Genomic DNA, 16,133 nt, shown 5'->3' on the forward strand with positions numbered 1-16,133 from the left:
CGACCCCCAACTTTTCCATTTAAAATATAGGGTTTGGGCTATACTCGCCGTATAAGACTACCCCTGAATGCCCAGCCCTCCCTGTCTTCAAGACGATATTCTCCAGTCCAGGGAACTGACTGGGATCTGTGAATGGCACTGTTATGGGGAGGGGATCTGTGGATGGCATTGTTATGGGAGGGGGATCAGTGGATGACACTGCTATGGGGAGGGGGATCAGTGGATGACACTATATAGCATCTTCTGCTACCTATATGTGTCATCCACAGCTCCACCCCATGACAGTGTAATCCACAGATCCCCCCTAAACAGTGCCATCCACAGATCCCCCTCCCCATAAAAGTACCATCCACAGATCTCCCCTAAACAGTGCCATCCACAGATTCCCCCTCCCAATAACCGTGCCATCTACAGATCCCCCTAAATAGTGCCATCCACAGATCCCCCTCCCCATAACAGTGCCATCCACAGACCCCCCCCATGACAGTGCCATCCCCAGATCCCCTCCCATGAAAGTGCCCTCCACAGATCTCCCCCTAAACAGTGCCCTCCACACATCTCCCCCTAAACAGTGCCATCCACAGATCCCCCCCCCCTAAACAGTGCCATCCACAGATCCCCCCCTAAACAGTGCCATCCACAGATCCCCCCCTAAACAGTGCCATCCACAGACCCCCCCCCCCCCCCAAACAGTGCCATCCACAGACCCCCCCTAAACAGTGCCATCCACAGATCCCCCTCCCCAACATTTTTTAACTGTAATCTTTAACTTTAAATCAACGCTCATCTCTTTATTAGGGTACCTTACTCTCAGCTCCGGTAACAGGCAGTGCGGGCGGTGCTCACTCACTGATGTCACGTGCCTGCGCCGCCTAGTGAGAGGAGCATGCGCATTACGCCAGTGAGTGAGCGCCGCCCGCACTGCCTGTTACCGGAGCTGAGAGTAAGACACCCTAGTAAAGAGATGAGCGCTAATTTAAAGTAAAAGTTACGGATTACAGTTACCGGTAATAAATGTATACTCCTCTAACACCCAGGCAAGCGTCCCCGTCACCATGGGACCGCCTGGGGGTTAGAATATACCATCGGATCTGAGTATACCCGGCGTATAAGACTACCCTTGACTTTTGAAAATAATTTCTAGTGTTAGAAAGTCGTCTTATACGCCGGAAAATGCGATATTTCGAAAAAAGACCAGATACATGGTTGAAGGAATATGCACCTAAAGGCAATCCCAAATGTGGAAATTGTTCATTTTGCCGTTACAATCCCCAGTATAGGGTGGTATGCTTTGGAGGGCTACAACACAGGGTTAACCATTTAATTACTTGTCGGAGTAGATTTTCTAGTGTACCTGATAATGTGCCCCTGCGGTCGCTTCTATATAGGAAAAACCATTAGACCGTTATTTGAGGGGATAAAGGAACATTTTGGATCAGTGACATCGGGTAGGGGATGTCCGCGTCTAATTAAGCATGTGAAAGAAATGCATGGCGGCGACCCCAGGGTACTAACCTGTCCAGGCCTAGAAATTGTCCCCTTTCTTCCTACAGGGGAGGATAGACACACTCAGCTTCTACGTGAAGAAGCCAGTTGGATTATAAAAGCCAGGGCCCTGGGTCCTTTGGGTCTGAATGACCAGAATGACCTAAGTGTTTTTCTTTAAATCCTGTTGATTTGCTGCATCTTATTAGACTAATGTCTTGTACATTTTATGTAAATATAGTAGAAAGGTGAGGCGGCACTGCAAGCGTCTCCAGCCAGCTCAGAAGTGGGAACTGTGTAGCTCAGTCGCAGTACAAACTTCAGTTGTGCTCTATCAACGTGAGAATAAGCAATAATGAATGAAGTATGCAAGGAAGAAAATGATAGCGGCACTCACCCGAATGTAACAAACAATTTCTTTAATCCTTGAAAAGCATATACAAGGTAACAGCAGGCTGGGGCGGATACAGGCATGTGTGTGTTGAGTGGTCAGCTGGCAGTCTCCGAAGCTGGAGCTAATCAGTAATCAAACTCTGAAACAGCGGCTGAAACAAAGTATACAGATAATCGGACATAATATCATCCCTGACATATAAAAATCAAAAAGCAACCCATACATCGGCTAATCTAGATACGTGTCTCCTATAAGTATACACTTAGCTCATTGCGGTCATTTAACCCTAGCAGTCCCATCGCATTAGTACGGATGATCCAGTCTGCCTCTCTCTGCATGAGGAGGCGATCCCTGTCCCCACCAGCCGGTGGAGCAGGTACGTGTTCCAAGGCTACAAACTGCAGGCATTCAACATCGCCCCCATGCATGTTCACTACGTGTTCGATCAATCTGGGGCATCCTTTACCGGATCTCACAGAATTTATATGTTCCCTAAATTTTTCACACATAGGGCGAATAGTCTTCCCTATGTAAAAGGACCCGCATGAACAAAGCGCCAGATAAACTACGTACTTAGTCTTACACGTAGTGAACTGCATGAGCCCATGTTTTATGCCAGCAAAAAAGACAAACTTGCCCTTTATTATATGTTTGCAAAAAGAGCAATTGCCACATCTGTGACTACCTGTAAGAGCATTCTCAGTCAACCAGTTTTTAGTTCTAGTTTTCCTCAATCTACTTCTGACTATTTTGTCCCTAATCGTATGACATCTCTTAAAGGTGACGAGCGGTTTACTATTCACTATATCCTGTAATCCTTTCTCATTTCTGAGGATTTCCCAGTTCTTAAGTATGGAAAGAAAATGGTGGCTCTCTCACTGTACTACTTCTGGAATGGTGCACTACCCCTCAGCACTCCCAAATGCTGGTAGATAAAGGTAAATGTAAATTTTGGATAGGGGGTCACTCGATATTAGGCAAACACACGATGGTTGAGTATCCACATAAATTTTATAGGTCTAAAAGTTAGCACACTACAATCTTAAAACATCTCATAAAACAATTAATAAATATGTAAGTATTAAATATAAATTGATACCGCACATAAATCGTTAGCACTGGATTTACAATTCAATGGCGCTGAGAATCCCTGGGAGGGGCTATTTTTCAATAGCACTATAGTACTTGAATAGGCTATTACTATTATCGAGTGGCTCTGAGCGCTATAGTCCAGAGACGATTATGGTAAGGAGGCCCACAGTTGTTAAAGAGTCATTTAATATATCCACATTATAGATGGTACTTTACCACTCCTGTAGTTAGTCCGCTTGTGCGCCAAGTATTTCAGATGGCGTGCTCTGTTGTGAGCTGCACGGACCTGTGGAAAAAATCTGTGTGTTGAGTTCCCCACGCTGCTGGATGTTCGTTGTGGCAGTGCCGCTTAGTGTTACCGCTCTGACCTTCCAGGACCTGTGTGGCGTCCCACGTGGTTTACTGGGCGCTCAGGTGATCTGTAGTTCCAGGCGGGGTTTTCAAATTTCTTTAGCGTAGGTAGTTTATTCCATAATCGTATGGGATTGCGGTTGTAGGTACTTCTTCCTAGTAGTCCCTCACTGTCATTCACCAGACGCGTTTCGGGGTAAAAGGACCCCTTCCTCAGTGGTTTAACAGTGGAGATGTAATGTCCTCTTTTATATAATGTCCATGATTAGCAAATGTAGATTGAAACATGGGTTGAACCATGGGTTGGACCAGTGAGGGACATCTTGAAAGCCAGGAGATCAAATCCAGTTGTTAGAACATATTCTTTTCTTGTAACTAATTTGTATTTAATGTATTCTGGTTCTAGACTCTTTATATTGACAGATTTATCGTTCAGTTTTACGTTTCATGCGGTATATTTTTACTTTAATGCACTTAAAACATATAAAACATATAAAATCCGAAAAAACGCATGTGCGGTTTCTATGCGTTTTCAATGCGTTTTTTGCGGAATTAAGCTAAAATGGATCATAGCATAAAACTGGATACATTGATAAAATTGAAAATGTTAAAAACATAGAATTGATATTGATATTAATACATTGTACACATTCAAGTTCGGAATCGGGATGGGGCTTATTATAACAGTATATGTGCATGATTGTCATAAATATTTTGTATGTTGTTATGTATTTTACAACAATGTTGAGCGAGGTGTCAGTAGTAGATCTCAACATCACGGTAGAGAATAATAAACTTATATGTAACACATATCAAAAAGCAGTAACTAAAAATAGTTACATATTACACACGAGCTGCCATTTACCCAGGTGGTTGACTAATGTGCCAAAAAGCCAGTTCAGAAGGATAAAACACAATTGCACTCAAGAATCACAATTTGAGATGGAAGCAGAGACATTAACCACTTAAGGACCACAGGTTTATACCCCCCTAAAGACCAGGCCCTTTTTTACAAATCGGCACTCCACAACTTTAGTGGTTTATTGCTCGGTCATGCAACTTACCACCCAAATGAATTTTACCTCCTTTTCTTCTCACTAATAGAGCTTTCATTTGGTGGTATTTCATTGCTGCTGACATTTTTACTTTTTTTGTTGTTAATCGAAATTTACAGAAAAATTTTTACAAAAAAATGACATTTTTCACTTTCAGTTGTAAAATTTTGCAAAAAAACCCGACATCCATATATAAATTTTTCTCTAAATTTATTGTTCTACGTGTCTTTGATTAAAAAAAAAATGGTTTGGGTAAAAGTTATAGCGTTTACAAACTATGGTACAAAAATGTGAATTTCCGCTTTTTGAAGCAGCTCTGACTTTCTGAGCACCTGTCATGTTTCTTGAGGTTCTACAATGGCCAGACAGTAGAAAAACACCACAAATAACCCCATTTCGGAAAGTAGACACCCTAAGGTATTCGCTGATGGGCATAGTCAGTTCCTAGAATTTTTTATTTTTTGTCACAAGTTAGCGGAAAATGATGATTCTTTTTTTTTTTTTTTTTTCTTACAAAGTCTCATATTCCACTAACTTGTGACAAAAAATAAAAACTTCCATGAACTCACTATGCCCATCACGAAATACCTGGGGGTGTCTTCTTTCCAAAATGGGGTCACTTGTGGGGTAGTTATACTGCCCTGGCATTTTAGGGGCCCGAATGCGTGAGAAGTAGTTTGAAATCAAAATCTGTAAAAAATGGCCGGTGAAATCCTAAAGGTGCTCTTTGGAATGTGGGCCCCTTTGCCCACCTAGGCTGCAAAAAAGTGTCACACATGTGGTATCGCCGTACTCAGGAGAAGTTGGGCAATGTGTTTTGGGGTGTCTTTTTACATATACCCATGCTGGGTGAGAGAAATATCTCGGCAAAAGACAACTTTTCCCATTTTTTTATACAAAGTTGGCATTTGACCAAGATATTTATCTCACCCAGCATGGGTATATGTAAAATGACACCCCAAAACACATTCCCCAACTTCTCCTGAGTACGGCGATACCACGTGTGACAGTTTTTTGCAGCCTAGGTGGGCAAAGGGGCCCACATTCCAAAGAGCACCTTTCGGATTTCACAGGCCATTTTTTACACATTTTGATTTCAAACTACTTACCACGCATTTGGGCCCCTAAAATGCCAGGGCAGTATAACTACCCCACAAGTGACCCCATTTTGGAAAGAAGACACCCCAAGGTATTTCATGATGGGCATAGTGAGTTCATGGAAGTTTTTATTTTTTTTCACAAGTTAGTGGAATATGAGACTTTGTAAGAAAAAAACAAAAAAAAAAAACATCATTTCCGCTAACTTGTGACAAAAAATAAAAAATTCAGAATGCACATCAGTGCTGCAGCTGCTTGATCGCTTGGTCCACCTAGAAGGTAAAAAAAAACAAAAAAAAAGAAACAGGCCGCAACGCAATAAATTTATTAACATTAACTTTAGAGAACATTAACTTTTATAAACTTTTGAAACAGAACAATAACTTTTTCGCTTACCCTATACTAATAGTGTACCTGAGTGTGGAACTTGCGGAAACACTCCCCTATGCATAGGGCAGGCTGGTCAGGACAGTCAGGACAAAAAAAAGGTGGTGTCACGCCTTATTCCACCCCTGCTACAGACACGACATCTTTTTCTTGGGGAACGTTAAGTTGGGGTACCAGGATAGACAGATGGGAAGTGTCTGCCATGTAGCCGGCTCACTACATCAGGGACTTGGGGCATGGACCCTCCTGGATACAGGAGTTCCGAAATGATCTCTTCCTGGAATTTTAGGAAGGATCCTGTTCTCCCAGCCTTACTGTAGAGAACAAAACTATTATACATCGCTAATTGAATTAAATAAACAGACACCTTCTTATACCAGCGTCTGGTGCGTCAGGAAACTAAATAGGGAGCCAACATCTGGTCATTGAAGTCCACCCCTCCCATGTGAAGGTTATAGTCGTGGACAGAGAGGGGTTTCACAATGACTCCAGTTGCCCGTTCAATTTGGACAGTCTTGTCTGCGTGAATGGTGGACAGAAGGTAAACGTCCCTCTTGTCCCTCCACTTCACTGCGAGCAGTTCTTGGTCACACAAGGCAGCCCTCTCCCCCCGCGCAAGTCGGGTACTAACGAGCCGTTGGGGGAAGCCCCGGCGACTAGGTCGCGCGGTGCCACAGCATTGAATTCCGACTAGATGTAAGTGCCGAAAGAGGGCCACGCTTGAGTAAAAATTGTCCACGTATAAGTGGTACCCCTTGTGGAGTAAGGGTGACACCAAGTCCCAGACAATCTTGCCACTGCTCCCCAGGTAGTCAGGACATCCGACCGGCTCCAGTTTTGAGTCTTTTCCCTCATAGACCCTAAAACGATATGTATAGCCTGTAGCCCTTTCACAGAGCTTATACAGTTTGACCCCATACCGGGCGCACTTGCTGGGGATGTACTGTTTTATGCCAAGGCGCCCGGTAAAATGTACTAGGGACTCGTCTATGCAGATGTTTTGATTAGGGGTATACGCATCTGCAAATCTGGATGACAAATGGTCTATGAGGGGCCGAATTTTATGGAGCCGGTCATAAGCAGGGTGGCCTCTTGGATGACAGGTGCAATTGTCCGTAAAATACATAAAGCACATGATGGCCTCAAAACGTGCCCTAGACATTGCAGCAGAGAACATGGGCATGAAATGTATTGGGTCTTTAGACCAATATGACCGCAATACATTTTTTTTAGTTAGACCCATGCTGAGGAGAAGGCCCAAAAAAAATTTTAACTCGGAAACGGTGACTGGTTTCCACCGGAAAGGCTGGGCATAGTAGCTTTCCGGATTAAATATCATAATAATAATAAACTGTGTGGCGTAGCGGTTGGTTTCTGCCACAACTAGGTCATAGAGATCCTGTGTGCGCGCGTTCACAGGAAATCTCGGCTCGCGCGAGATGACGCCAATCGGCGTTAGCGTAGCCTGGGAGCGCCACAGAGATGACGCCTTTCGGCGTTAGCGTAGCGGTAAGTGGTTAAAGCAACAATTTATTGAAAAACAATATCCTACCCATCTTTTGGAGGGATCACTGGAGGAGGTTAGAATGATGAGGAGGGAGGACTTCTTTGTGCCCAAGCAGAGAGAAACAATAGAAGACACATTGAGAATCATCTTACCTTTCCATGCACAATACAAAGGCATGGAGAGAGTGATTAAGAAACATTGGCATCATCTACTTGGGGACAAGATAGTTGGACCCCTATTAAATACCACACCTCAAATTTCATATACTAGGGTCCCTAATTTTGGTTTGAAAGTTGCTCCATCAGTGAAAAAGAAGAATCCAACTACACAAGAGAAACAAAACTGGTTATCTTTTAGTGGATTCTACAGATGTGGACGGTGTCCCAACTGTAAAATCACTAAATTCCCCCAAAAAACTTCAAAAGCCCAGTCGACACAAAATTAGTTTACAATGGATATCAAAGAGGGATTGACATGTGACTCAATGAGTGTCATCTACCTAATTGAATGTCCATGCCGGAAACAATATATCGGCAGGACTAAGCGAACTCTGAAAAAGAGAGTGTCAGAACATGTCGCAAATATTAAGAAGGGATATGAACTACATTCACTATCAAAACACTATAAGGACCATCATGGTAGTGATCCATCCAGCCTCAAATATGTGGCATTAGAAAAAGTTAAATATACATGGAGAGGAGGCAATCATATCCTCCAGATGTCTAGGATGGAATCCAAGAGGATATTTGAGTTCAATACCCTAATACCAAAAGGTTTAAATGCAGACATGGAATTATTTGCATTTTTATAATATGGGGCGTTGGCCTGATGGGACAGAGACATCTGTGTCAGGCTGTTTTTCCAGCACCCAGATCTCTATTTCCTGTGAGCTCAACGCTCCCCTACATCTATATCTACTACTGACACCTCGCTCAACATTGTTGTAAAATACATAACAACATACAAAATATTTATGACAATCATGCACATATACTGTTATAATAAGCCCCATCCCGATTCCGAACTTGAATGTGTACAATGTATTAATATCAATATCAATTCTATGTTTTTAACATTTTCAATTTTATCAATGTATCCAGTTTTATGCTATGATCCATTTTAGCTTAATTCCGGAAAAAACGCATTGAAAACGCATAGAAACCGCACATGCGTTTTTTCGGATTTTATATGTTTTATATGTTTTAAGTGCATTAAAGTAAAAATATACCGCATGAAACGTAAAACTGAAAGATAAATCTGTCACTATAAAGAGTCTAGAACCAGAATACATTAAATACAAATTAGTTACAAGAAAAAAATATGTTCTAACAACTGGATTTGATCTCCTGGCTTTCAAGATGTCCCTCACTGGTCCAACCCATGGTTCAACCCATGTTTCAATCTACATTTGCTAATCATGGACATTATATAAAAGAGGACATTACATCTCCACTGTTAAACCACTGAGGAAGGGGTCCTTTTACCCCGAAACGCGTCTGGTGAATGACAGTGAGGGACTACTAGGAAGAAGTACCTACAACCGCAATCCCATACGATTATGGAATAAACTACCTACGCTAAAGAAATTTGAAAACCCCGCCTGGAACTACAGATCACCTGACCGCCCAGTAAACCACGTGGGACGCCACACAGGTCCTGGAAGGTCAGAGCGGTAACACTAAGCGGCACTGCCACAACGAACATCCAGCAGCGTGGGGAACTCTACACACAGATTTTTTTCCACAGGTCCGTGCAGCTCACAACAGAGCACGCCATCTGAAATACTTGGCGCACAAGCGGACTAACTACAGGAGTGGTAAAGTACCATCTATAATGTGGATATATTAAATGACTCTTTAACAACTGTGGGCCTCCTTACCATAATCGTCTCTGGACTATAGCGCTCAGAGCCACTCGATAATAGTAATAGCCTATTCAAGTACTATAGTGCTATTGAAAAATAGCCCCTCCCAGGGATTCTCAGCGCCATTGAATTGTAAATCCAGTGCTAACGATTTATGTGCGGTATCAATTTATATTTAATACTTACATATTTATTAATTGTTTTATGAGATGTTTTATGTGTAATATTGTAGTGTGCTAACTTTTAGACCTATAAAATTTATGTGGATACTCAACTATCGTGTGTTTGCCTAATATAGAGTGACCCCCTATCCAAAATTTACATTTACCAGTTCTTAAATATGGCCTGTTTTATTGTGTCAGCCAGGGGACTATATTTAAATGCAAAGGCGAATCTCTCTACATTGTTCTTAGATTCCTTATCTTCTTTGCTGGTCTTTTTCTCTCTGCCCCTAAGTAACTCCTTCTGAGTAAATCGCCCTGCTTTCATTAATGCTGAATCTAAGGTATATTCGGGGTATCCCCTCTCTAGTAACCTATTCTTAAGTTCTAGAGCTTGTTGTATATAGCCCGTCTCTGTACTATTTATGCGTCCACTTCAAATCCGTATCTTAGATACATCAAATTATTTTTGCGCTACGTGGATGATGTCTTCATGGTGTGGCAGGGTTGTGAAGACTTTGTGCAGTTCCTTAATGACCATAATGACATGGATATGAGATTCACCATGAATTTTGGAGGTGAAGCATTAGAATTCCTTGATGTCATGGTCACTATAGAGAATGGCACAATAGTTACCACGGGCTATCGTAAACCCACTGCCACTAACTCCCTGCTGCACCATGACAGCTATCATCCACGTAGCGTAAAACGGGCAGTGCCTTATGGTCAGTTCATAAGGCTTAGACGCATAAATAGTACAGAGACGGGCTATATACAACAAGCTCTAGAACTTAAGAATAGGTTACTAGAGAGGGGATACCCCAAATATACCTTAGATTCAGCATTAATGAAAGCAGGGCAATTTACTCAGAAGGAGTTACTTAGGGGCAGAGAGAAAAAGACCAGCAAAGAAGATAAGGAATCTAAGAACAATGTAGAGAGATTCGCCTTTGCATTTAAATATAGTCCCCTGGCTGACACAATAAAACAGGCCATATTTAAGAACTGGGAAATCCTCAGAAATGAGGAAGGATTACAGGATATAGTGAATAGTAAACCGCTCGTCACCTTTAAGAGATGTCATACGATTAGGGACAAAATAGTCAGAAGTAGATTGAGGGAAACTAGAACTAAAAACTGGTTGACTGAGAATGCTCTTACAGGTAGTCACAGATGTGGCAATTGCTCTTTTTTGCAAACATATAATAAAGGGCAAGTTTGTCTTTTTTGCTGGCATAAAACATGAATAGTCGTTACAATATAATAAGAGGATGAATGAGTTATTGATAGATGCTGGTGGCCCTAGGTAAGGCAGGATAGCAACAGTGTACACACAAAGAAGGTTTTGTATACACCTCAATCACTTCATGGAGACTGTAATAGTCTATGACAGTGGTGGCAAACCTATGGCACGGGTGCCAGAGGCAGCACTCAGAGCCTTCTCTGTGGGCACCCGTGCCCTGGAAAAAGTCTATGGTGTACCAATATGCCTTAGACTTTTCCTGCCATTCATCAGCGCAAGACACACTATGAACAGCACAGGCAGCGCACTAAATGTAGGCAGACTATTGTAGCTAAATGATAAAATACATGGAAGATATACTATATTAGTATTCAGTATTCAATTGCCGTGTTGGCACTTTGCAATAAATAAGTGGGTTTTGGGTTGCAGTTTGGGCACTTAGTCTCTAAAATGTTCGCCATCACTGGTCCATGACATTTCTGACCCCATTAATTTCAGCTGCCATAAACACAAATAGAAAACTGCAGAGTTAGTATGTATGTGCACTATGGTAATATGCCCCCCCCCCCCCCCCAGGTTGTTTTTAAAAATAAATAGCTACAACCTAAAAAACACCACCACATTGTGGAAGACCTAGGCCTCTTTCAGACGGGAGTGTCCCGGATTTCCTCTGGATGCGTCCCGGGTGCATTGCGGGAAACCCGTGCGAGTGTGCACACAATTTCAGTCAGTTTTGACTGTGATTGCATTGCGTTATTCAGTTTTTATCGCACGGGTGCAATGTGTTTTGCACGTGCGTGATAAAAAACTGAATGTGGTACCCAAACCCAAACTTCTTCACTGAGGTTTGGGTTTGGTGTTGTGTAGATGTTATTTTCCCTCATAACGTAGTAATAGAATTCTTAATCCAGAATGCTTACTAAAATGTTGCTTGAGGGGTAAAAAATAAAAGCAATTATCTCACCTCATCCAATTGATCGCACAGCCGGCATCGTCTTCTTTCTTCTTCTTTGAGGACCTGCAAAAGGACCTTTGATGTAATCCACTTGATGAGCGCGGTGACTTCAGCGCCGGTGCTGCTGAATGAAGATAGAAGGACGTCATCAAAGGTCCTTTTGCAGGTCCTCAAAGAAGAAGAAAGAAGACGATGCCGGCTGCACGATCAAGTTGATGAGGTGAGTTAATTGTTCTTAGTTTTTTAACCCTTCATGCAACATTTTACTAAGAATTCTATATTAAGAATGCTATTATTTTCCCTTATAACCATGTTATAAGGGAAAATAATACAGTAAATTGACTTTAATCAATTTACTAACATCATCTCCTAGCAACCATGTGTGAAAATTGCACCGCATCCGCACTTGCTTGCGGATGCTATTCACGCAGCACCATTCATTTCTATGGGGCCTGCGTTGCGTGAAAAACGCAGAATACAGAACATGCTGCGATTTTCACGCAACACACAAGTGATGCGTGAAAATCACTGCTTATCTGCACAGCCTCATCTAAGTAAATGGGTCCGGATTCAGTGCATGTGCAATGCGTTCACCTCACGCATTGCACCCATGTGGAATTCTCACCCGTGTGAAAGGGGTCTTGCTGAGCTAAATGTGCCACAAAACTGGCAATTAATTTGCATTGGTGTACATGCTTTGTGACACAACTTTTTGTGTTTTAGGCCCCTTTCAGACGAGCGAGTGTCACGCTGCGAGTCCGCAGCGCATCACCCATCCTGAACTTTCAGCACTGCCGGGGTCGCATAGAATTATATTAATTTATGATGCTTTGTAACCCTTAGAGTTCTGGAATGTATTGGATAACACTGACAGCATTATGTTACATACATACATTCCAGAACTTGCAGCATGACACTTGCTCGTCTGAAAGGGGCCTTAGACACGTTATGTGGCTCACTTGACAAAGGGGGGGGGGGGCTTGCCAGAAGGGAGCGAATTGTACCAATGTGCAACAAAATTTGGCTCAACCTAAAATAGTTGGAAACCTAGACAAAAGTTGCACCTAATTCATTCACCTAACATCCAAAACTGTGATCTATCTGGTGCATCTTTAGGCTACCTGCACGTGTCGATCATCTAACATCCGCCACTGTGATATATCTGGTGCATCCTTAGGCTATCTGCACATACAACATGTGTTCTGGAATGTATGTATGTAACATAATGCTGTCAGTGTTATCCAATACATTGCAGAACTGTAAGGGTTACATAGCATCATAAATTAATATAATCCTATGCGACCCCGGCAGTGCTGGAAGTTCAGGATGGGTGATGCGCTGCGGACTCGCAGCGTGACAATCCGTGTAATCCACAACGGATTACATGCTTTTTTCCACGAGCATTCTCATGCGGAAAAACCGCAGCATGACACAGTAGCAACAAAGTGAATGAGATTAGACTGATCTCATATACAATTTGCTTTTTTGTTCTATGCAGAAATTGACCTGCATTCCATATTTTGAATTCTGTAGCATGTCAATTCTTTGTGCAGATTTCACCCTTTTTAATGCAAGGGTGAAAGCTGCAGCAAATCCGCACCGAAACCCCCAAGTAACATATGACTATTTTTACACTGTCTACCTATTAGACAGGATCTGCCACATTCTTCTATAGACTTACTTTTTACTAAGGCTTCTTTCACAGATCTATCTTTCACAGCTCTCCGACAGGCTGTTCCCACATAGCCGGATGTTACTGCCTGCCCGCTGACCCCATTCACTATAATGGGATCCGGCAGAGATCCAGCCCCTAAGCGGCAAATATGCTTGGATTCGTCCGGTTAAAAACTGTTGCATGCAGCGTTTTTTCTGTGAGGCCAAATCCCAGAATATTTGTCAGGTAGCAGCTGGATCCCATTATAGTCCATGGGGCCCTGTAGACACGCGTTAACATCCCGCAATGGTGGATCCAGAGAGATTCGGCAGGCTTTTCTCTTCTGGAGAGCTGTAACGCTGGTGTGAAACAAGTCCAACAAAGCTAAAATAAAATATACCGATTTACTTTATGCACACAAGGAGACATATACAACAATCAAAATGAATCATTCTATGCAAAGACTTTCCTTTTTTATTTAAAATGTAGCTTATTTCCTAAACCTACTCACAGAACCCTGGGATCTAGACATCTGCTATGTAAGTTCTTGTTTGAAAGGATGCACTGCAGCTGAAAACATTACAGATGAGAGTGACTAAACTGATAAGGGGCATGCAGGGTCTTAGTTATGAAGAAAGATTAAAAGAATATAATAGAATTGAATGTATTTAGTCTTGAGAAGAGATGTCTAAGCAGGGACATGATTAACCTATACAAATATATAAATGGGCCATACAAAAAATACGGTGAAAAACTGTTCCATGTCAAATGCCCCCAAAAGACAAGGGGGCACTGCCTCCGACTGGAGAAGAAAAAGTTCTGTCTCCAGAAACGTCAAAGCTTCTTTACTGTAAGAACTGTGAATCTGTGGAATAGACTTCCTCAGGACGTGGTCACATCAGGAACAGTGGACAGTTAGGGGTTAGATGATTTCTTAAAAGTAAACAACATTAATGCTTATGAAAATGTGTAGAAATCTTAGTCTCACTTCCTTCTAGGATTTACGTCCCCACCTATCCCTTGGTTAAACTTGATGGACTTATGTCTTTTTTCAACCGTATCAACTATGTAACTGTGTTTTTCTCACTTGTGTGTCCTTCCTTTTCTTAACCTGTTGTCATTTTTCTTTCAGAGTTAAGTCCCCAGCTTTTCTGTCTCCATCACACGCCCTTCTGAATGTCATTGTGACAGCATTTGTACCACCTTGTAGGGTGTGTACATATGACGGCAGGTGTCTATAAACTGGTTGTTCTGCAGGCGGCTCTCAGTGAGATAGGCACCATTCGGTCCCACATCTCCTGGGCACTTCAGTGCACTGCAGAAATATCCTAAGGAGGCTCCTGTGCACCTCACAAGCTTAACAAGATACTTGTCTGCTCAAGAGTGAAGATTGCTGCATAGTCACATCTCTAAGGACTAATTATAGAGAGTCTGCTATATGTCAAGCAGCAATCACAGAACAGCAGATAAAAAAGGATACAGAGGCACAGTTGCTTATTGGAGGGGTTTCAATTCCAATACAGACATTGTGGATGCCAGGTGGGTTTTGAAAACTCATTTGACTCATCTACCTGCTAAATTTTGATACTAATCCAGAATCTCTACTCTGTGTCATGTTCAAAAACTTCAAACTCCCGTGACTTCTTGCTCTTTTAGATTCACATTCTTTCATGCACATACCCCATTGAGTTTTGTCTGTAACCTAACCTTTCATTGAATTACTTTTCACACTGAAGAACTGAGGAACACAAGAACCAAGTGACCCATTTTTTACATTTTGTACAGTGATTACTTTCACGTTTGTATAATGGGGACTTTTATTGGACACATTTCTCCTGGACTAGCATTTTTATCTTTTGGACTATTGTATGCTGTCCGCTACTCCTGGATGGTGTTAAATGGATGTCGGGTTCAATATGGTCCTCGCACCAACACAAACAAAAAATGCTGGAAGTCATTGCCTATAGAAGCAGTAATGAAGTTGGTTTATGGCTTTATGGCTGTTTTAGCTGAGTTTTTCTTTCCTCTGGGAGTCCAGAAATTACGCTTCTTCCGATCAGATGATCCAGAATATCGCTTTCAACACCCAAGTGAATGGCAACATGCTACCATGTATGGGTACTTCTGCCTAAGTGGGGTATTAGATATTGTGAGTCAGTCATGTCTCCAAAAACGTTGTCCATTGCTTGAACACACTGGAACAACTGCTGCTTTTTTCATTACAACATTGCTCCTCAAGTTCCATGGTCACGGAAAAGAGGCAGTGGAAGTACAAGTCCACCATCTTCTACTGCTCACTACTGCTGTGACTTGTCTGATAATGATTGTGGAAATCTGGCAGCCAAACCACCCTCGACTTTGGTTTACAAAAGCCTGGCTAGTGACTGTGCAAGGAACATGGTTGCTTCATGCTGCCTTTATTTTATATCGTCCACCAACAGGACATGCTTGGGACTCGGGAGACCCTGCTAATCTCATGTTTCTCACCACTTTTTACTGTTGGCACCTGGCTCTGGATGCAGGGCTAATGGGTGTACTGTTTTGGCTAACTCTTATTGTGCACAGGCGGTGGGGTAACAGATTAGGAAGGGATTGTTACCAGCTAGCTGGGGATAAAGCAGAACTGGCAAAGCTCACTGGAGAGGAGGGAGATGAGGAATTGTAATTTGATTATTAATATATTCCATATATCATAGTGTGATTTTAATACGTTTGCTTTACAATAAATATTTTGTTACAGTAATTCACAATGTTGTCCTCAAATGATCGGATATTGGAACACACACATCACTAGGTCACAAACCACACCTCTGGTCTTATCTCAGATGTGGACATGAACTTTGACATGATTCGGTAGATGGAGAATTATAAGATAACAACCCTGTGC

At 42.2% G+C, this 16,133-nt stretch overlaps 1 protein-coding gene across 1 annotated transcript; it reads left to right on the forward strand.

Annotated features, from left to right (window-relative positions):
* The first annotated feature begins 14,441 nt into the window (after positions 1-14,441).
* Positions 14,442-15,932, forward strand: LOC122936122 (transmembrane epididymal protein 1A-like). The gene has a single exon (XM_044292142.1). The coding sequence runs from the start codon at positions 15,054-15,056 to the stop codon at positions 15,909-15,911; it is 858 nt and encodes a 285-aa protein (XP_044148077.1). The 5' UTR covers positions 14,442-15,053; the 3' UTR covers positions 15,912-15,932.
* The last annotated feature ends 201 nt before the right edge of the window (positions 15,933-16,133 follow it).

The sequence above is a fragment of the Bufo gargarizans genome, chromosome 4 (assembly GCF_014858855.1).
Source record: "Bufo gargarizans isolate SCDJY-AF-19 chromosome 4, ASM1485885v1, whole genome shotgun sequence".
NCBI lineage: Eukaryota > Metazoa > Chordata > Amphibia > Anura > Bufonidae > Bufo > Bufo gargarizans.